Here is a 6,846-nt window from a genome sequence, read left to right as displayed (position 1 = left end):
AAACAACAATCTTAGGCAGAGAATATCTTGGATTAAAAAATGCTTTTAGTAAACAAAAAACCTATTTAGAGTACTTAGATCTGCGAAGTTAAGCGAAGTGATCATGATAGCATATTCTCTGCTGGTCACAGACAAAGCGCATGTAATTTCAATAAAAATTATTGGAGTAGAATTACATAAGTTGAACTCCAAGTTGAACACCAAGCTCTAACCTTGACAACATTACTAATTAAAAATCCTTTGACTTAAAATCTATTGAATTAAACTTCTCAGCATTTAAAGGCAGATTGAATCCCTTTCATTCGAAATAAATATCGTATATAAGCACCTTTCACTATACCATCGCAGTTTTTAAGACTTTTTAAGAATTTTAATAATTGATGAAAGAGTAGACTACTGGTTTTTAAATCTCAGATTAAATAAAAGGTTTCTGGGCGGAAAATAAGCAAAACAATTCTAAGGTTTCGTTTTCATTTTATTTGTTCTAAATATAACTTAACTTGAAGTTAAGATAAAGTTAAAAAAAAAATGAATTTTAAATCGTTTTAATACTAAGCATATTGTAAATATTTGTATATTGTATATAAGTATATTAAATTAAGATTTTATCAAAAATTTTCAAACGACTGATTACCTGATTTTATGTGGATTGATAAGAAATTTTCAATTAATGGAAAAAGAAAGTTGCAACTTTTAAGAGAAAAATAATATATATATAAAAAGTCGTAGACAAGGTTATGCAGGCATTTTGCGCCGTCAATGCATATATAAATGTAAATATAAATATGAATATATTTACAAATATATTTTAAATATAAAAATATATTTGTATATAAAAATAATGACATTTTACAAATAATTAAAAAAAACTAATATAACGAATAAATAGTAAAAAATTTAATTTTTTAAAATTCGAAAATTTTACGATTTCTTCTTGTGCTTTATGATTGATTACAGCTGAAAAGGTCTATAGAGAAATGAGTTAGGATAACAGAAACAGATAAAAACACTACAATAGAGCACGGTCCACCATTAAACACGCTACACCTACCTGGAGTTATTCGTTCGTCTCCATAAGAAAAAAATGGACTGATCCCGAAACATTTCCAATAGCCTTTATCCTTGAGCCAAAATACGTTAGCACATTAAATGTCATCAAAATTGCTTCAAAAATTGCGTTTATCCAGTGCATCGGTACGTGGTGTAGGATATTAAAAAGTTTATTACTCAGGTGTCTATTTTGTAATTATAAAGAATTCAAAGAAAATATTTGCAAATGACCTTGAAGAGGTGAAAATTAAAGTGGAGTTAAAAACATTAACAGTCTTCTGCTATCGAATTTCTTGTAATCGTATTTGAATCTTTAAGTTTGGCCCTAGGTATACTCCAAACTACATACGCAATTTCTGGACCGATTTTTTTTTTTAATATGGTAACAGTATAGTAAACCAATATCAGTAGAATCGGCTTGAAATTGAACTTTTTTGTATTAAAAACAGTTAATTATTTTTTATTGATTTGCTGACTTGCAGCGGTTGAAGAAGAAGAATTGCTTGAAGGTCGTGCTCGTATTCTATATATATATCTATATATATATATCTATATATATCTATATATATATATATATATATATAATTCATACGCCAACGAAAGTTTTTATTAAGATTTAAACAAAGAACTTCGACTTTACATTGCAACTTTTTTTACTCAGCGCAGTGAATCATTTCTTGTTGATGTTCAGACTTGCAGAAGAAGAAGAACAAAAACCAACTAGCGACATACGCAGTTCATAAGCTTAGCATCAATTATTATTATTATTATTATTATTATTAATTTCGCCAGAGAAATAAATTCTAAGGCTAAACTCTTAAAAACACTATCATCTAAGGCTATCGGTCTTATTAAAGACTCTACCGCACTTGAGATTCGAACCCACGAACATTGTTTTGCTAGTCGAGATTTCTCGTCTTCGGCGGATTGTTAGCATCAACAATATTAAGGTTCAAATAAAGAACTTCGTGTTCATGTGTTCGTGTTCTTACTCGGGACTGTCAATCATCTGTTGTTAATTTGCTAAATTGCAGAAGATGTGAAAGAAGAAGAATCGACTAATATCGCAATAAAGAATCGCATAAATATTTCGTAAGCTAGTCATCAACTTTATGAAGATTCAAAGAAAGAAATTTTTACTCAGCACTGTTTGAATCACCGATTGTTGATTTTCTGATTTACAGAAGAAGAAGAAGAAGAAGAAGAAGAACACGAAAATATTTTACTTTTGTTTTTTTCTTTTTATGATGTTTGAAGTTTTATTTTAATGACAAATTAATGTATTTTACTTACTAACTCCTCTAAGAATAATTAAGAAATTTGCTAATACCTAAGCGATCTCCATGGTAAAATTAGAAAGTAAATAAAAGTGAATAAGTGAAAATTAATAATTGAATAAAACGATTTTAAAAAGGAAGAAGAAGCAACCGATTTTGAAACGGCCATTGCTCTCGCTGGTTTCGGGACTTTTAACGTACTATTGGTATCGTTATCTTCGTTAAGCGTATTCGCTACACTATTTTCCTCTACAAGTATGTCGTTTATATTACCCACAGCCGAATGTGACCTTCATTTAGATTTAAATGAAAAAGGTCTCTTAAATGGGATTACTTTTGCCGGTAAGCAACATATATATATATATATATATATATATATATTGGTATATATATATATTGGTATTTCTTTTTTCTTGAAGGAATGATTACAAGTACAATACCCTGGGGTTTCGCAGCCGATACCATTGGACGTAAGAAAGTTTTAATAGCCGGCTTATTATCTAACGCTGTTTTTGTTGTTTGCTGTGGCTTCAGTCAAAATGTTAAACAATTGTTAGCTTTTACATTTTTCGACGGTTTGGCGTAAGTTTTTCTTATAATTTGTAAATCGAAAAAAAAAAAGTCAAAGATAATTTTTCAATACTCAGTATATGCGGCCCGTATGCGGTAACCTTGACTTATCTATCAGAATTTCATGGTCTTAAGCATCGTAGACGAATTATAATGGTTTTTGGCATACTCACGTGTACATCGACAATCCTTTTGCCAACTATCGCTTATGCAGTTTTACCTCATCGGCTGGTTTTGAAAACGGACTATATATCATGTATTTGACAGAATAGAATAGAAAGAAGATATCAAATTTTTTACTGATACCCTTTTTTTTTTTTTTTTTTTGTTTATATTATTTCAGTAAATTCGTGGAATATTTTTTTACTAATAACAGCCGTTGTCCCGTTATTGGGTGGTATTTTACACATATTTTTCCCTCCAAGCCCAAAGTATCTAATGTCGCAGGGTCGCAATAACGAAGCTTTAAAAGCTATAGCGACTGCTTATGCAATCAATAAAAGGTCAACGAAAGACGCTTATCCGGTAGGATTTTTTCTCCCTCATTATCACAAGTCATATTATATTGTTCACGAAACAGAAAATACTAAAAATCTCGAAAAGTATATATGAAATGGGTCAATGTAAGCTATTGTAACGACTCCAGCTTTCTTAAGATTATTTTCATTAGTTTGCAGCCATACAGAATCCATATATTATATGTAACTACTGTCCAGACCGTTTTCATATTGCAATCGGTGAACTTATCGAATCGGGTTTTAATATATATACGCGTATCGTTCGGCCACTTCTCATAGCAATACTTCAGACAACACTGTGACATTTTATGATAGCGTTGTTATAGCGTGAAGAGCCTAAGTTTACCGTTATCTTTTTAAAGTTTTTATAAAAAAAGATACTACACAGTTTCTCGGATGGGCAGGCAAACAGACGCACATACTTAGCTGCAATATCAAATCTGAAACTGGCCGATTCAAAAGAGAGAAAATTAAATTTGAATACATAAGGCATCGCCCTTAGAACATACGTTCAGATTTCCATAGTAGTTTGTTTACAAGGAATAACAAAAAAAAACAATTTTTCATTCCTTTTGAAAAGCACAGGTGCTCTCAGTTTACGCAGCATTGTAGCCGCGTCGTTCATTCGATTTCCATTTTCAATATCAACCTGCGTGCAAGAGCTTCCAATGCATCTGCTAAATTGATTGATTGAAGTCGATAGGATCATTTTTCGGTCGGGAGAATGTTTACAACAGGGTTAAATTGATTCAGATATTGATGCTCATCAAAACTATGTGGGGTCTCTGAAGTTTCCTTTTTGAATTGGGAAAGTGAATATCAATCTTCGGTATAAAAAAAACCTTTTTTTCACTACGCTAAGAACCCCGTATCCATAATCCATATCTATGGAAGCACACACACACTCTTATGTATATGTATGAATAACCAAAAGATTAATACTTAAAATTAGATCAAAGTTCTAGTGGATGAAGCTCCCGAAAGAGCGGAACGTAACACCCTACGTAAGAATCCAGAATATAAACAGAATTTAAAGACTCTATCTGGCAAACGTAAAGAAGCTATAACACGTTTCCGTGAAAATCTTGGACAATTAAAGCCTCTACTCTCAAAACCATATTTATCTCTGGCGTTACGTGTTTGTTTTACAATGTTTTTTATATTCATGAGGTTCGCCCACACAATATATATATACGAAATACATAAATACGTTTTTATTCTTCTTGAAACCAGCTTCCATTCGGTACGCCTATGGATGCCTCAGCTTTTCGTCACAGTAGATCAATATGAACAAGAACATGAAATAATGAAGGATATATGCGATGTACTGAATGTAATGAGGGATAAAACTCAACCAGAAGAATCGAGTAACTGTGACGAAGTGGTTAGTGTAATAGATAATAATTTCCGTTCGTTTAAATTCAAATTATTAATATTTTTATGATATAATTAGCATATAACACCTGCATCTCTTGCGAATAATATGATAGTAGCAAGCGTATCGTTTCTCACTTTTTTTATAGTTTTTTTTGTCGTTAAAAAAACCGGAGTCAATTTTCTCATGAGTAAGATTTTTGATCACATAACAAAAATATATTTTTATATCCTACACCACTTGCTATACAGGGTATATTAAATTAGTGCGAACGTATGTAACAAGCCGAAGAACTTAAGATAGACTCACCTTTCATTATTGCAAATCTTAATCGATCTAAGCCTGTTTGGCCGCCTGATGTCTGTCGGTGTGAATTTGTGTTCAAGCTACATGACGCAATTCTTTAGATATTTTAATTAAATTTGATACAATGACGTGCTTTGACCCAAGAACGAACTCTATTGAAAATGGTTAGGATCTGTCCACACTTTTGACCATTCCCCATGTAACGCCTTATTCTGAAATGTCGTCATAGAGAAAAAAATTTTGGCTAGTAATAGTATTTCGGCATTCTAAATTCGTACGGAAACTTCGGATCGGCTGATAGTACAGATCATAATAGTAATTTAACATAAAAACAGTACCAAATTTGGACCATCAAGAATTTGTGCGAAAATTAACCCTTTATAGAGAAGAAAAGTTTTAATATATGGTAACGAAAAGTGACCCATAATAATAATTTCATATAAAAATGAACTCTACAAAATTATGAGCATCTACGTCTATTTTGGGCCAGCTTCCCCTTAAATACAGACATGAAAAATATGCCTTTATGCAGAAATAAGGTCTAATTTTTGCGTTGTATAGTAAAGATAAGAATGGTATTAGATAGTGTGGTGTAGGGTACTTAATGGTCGGCCTTTCCCGACTATAATGTTGTCATTTGTTTTTTGCTGTTCTTTATTCCTAATGCCAGTTTTCTGTTTAGGCATATCCTTTATACTTATAATTACATTTTATTTGGCATATTCATCCAACTTCATATTAGTTGCATCGAGTCTATATTTGGCTGCGATGAGCGTTTCATCGAATAATTTATTTACAATTGAAATCGAACTGTTCCCTACCTTTATGCGGTAAATATTTTGTTTAAAATATCGATTTAAAAAAAAATTTTTTTTTTTCTTTTATTTAATTATTTACTTTAAATTTCTTTTAGAGCTATCGTGATCTTGGTGAGCTTGGGTTTTGGACGTTTGGGTGCTCTGCTTGGTAATATAATATTCCCTTACTGCATACAGATACATTGCTTAGCTCCCTTTCTTTTCATCTCCATTATGGTGTTTGGTAAGCCGTACGGCATTTCACGTTTATCTCTATTATTATCTATAAATTATTCTTTTATCATCCATTTTCCTTCTTAGCGAGCTTCATTTCATCTCTGTTCATACCCAAGCCAGGCTTGACTTTATTGTAATTGGTTCATATGTCAAATTAAAAATTCAAAGATAAAATTAAATAAATTAACAAAAAAAAAAAGGATGAATTCGAAGAGAGAATGAAGGTACTGGCTGCAGCTTAGGACCCAGTCCAAAAGTGTTTTCTCTTTATCAACTGCGCACTCGATATAGGTTTGATTAAAGAAAGTTTCACCCCGCAACGGAGATATGTACCAGCGTACACTGTCTCGGTAGCCGTGATTCTTATCTACTCAGCTACTCAGGCCAATAATTATTAAGTTCACTTGGCGGCATTCGACTTTGTAAGTCATCAGTTTACATTTTCCAAGTTTTAACGTTGCTCTATTAACCCCTTAAAATGTATATTTCATTTTGCCGGCTTGATCAAATGCCTGACCGAAAGCTTTTATTATTTCCTCTTTCATTACTTACTGTTCTTCTTTAAATCCGGTGCCACGGGAGCCAGGAACCTCCGAAGCAATCTTCCAGCCTTGCGGGAAGATCCACAGCTCGATGAGGAGTTGCGGTGTGGGTCCATGTAAATGTGCGAGAAATTTGCACAAAATGTAAAGAGACTACAGCCGGCGCGGACTCAG

The 6,846-nt window shown here is 32.3% G+C and overlaps 1 protein-coding gene across 1 annotated transcript; it reads left to right on the top strand.

The window, feature by feature from the left end:
- Positions 1-1,149: 1,149 nt before the first annotated feature.
- LOC119638583 (synaptic vesicle glycoprotein 2B-like) lies at positions 1,150-6,528 on the top strand. Its single transcript, XM_038035451.1, has 10 exons — positions 1,150-1,194; positions 2,465-2,669; positions 2,747-2,909; positions 2,975-3,153; positions 3,241-3,422; positions 4,368-4,585; positions 4,649-4,824; positions 5,839-5,926; positions 6,010-6,062; positions 6,422-6,528. The coding sequence occupies exons 1-10, from the start codon at positions 1,150-1,152 to the stop codon at positions 6,526-6,528; spliced, it is 1,416 nt and encodes a 471-aa protein (XP_037891379.1).
- Positions 6,529-6,846: the final 318 nt, after the last annotated feature.

This window comes from Glossina fuscipes, unplaced genomic scaffold (assembly GCF_014805625.2).
Source record: "Glossina fuscipes isolate IAEA_lab_2018 unplaced genomic scaffold, Yale_Gfus_2 90, whole genome shotgun sequence".
NCBI lineage: Eukaryota > Metazoa > Arthropoda > Insecta > Diptera > Glossinidae > Glossina > Glossina fuscipes.
This window is presented reverse-complemented; position numbering and strand designations above follow the sequence as displayed.

Bases quoted from the DNA above. Each gene is read 5' to 3' on its own strand.
- LOC119638583 (XM_038035451.1), top strand. From the start codon at position 1,150: ATGTCATCAAAATTGCTTCAAAAATTGCGTTTATCCAGTGCATCG. The intron at 3,423-4,367 runs GTAGGATTTTTT...ACTTAAAATTAG, and splicing joins CAACGAAAGACGCTTATCCG to ATCAAAGTTCTAGTGGATGA. The intron at 6,063-6,421 runs GTAATATAATAT...CACTCGATATAG, and splicing joins ACGTTTGGGTGCTCTGCTTG to GTTTGATTAAAGAAAGTTTC.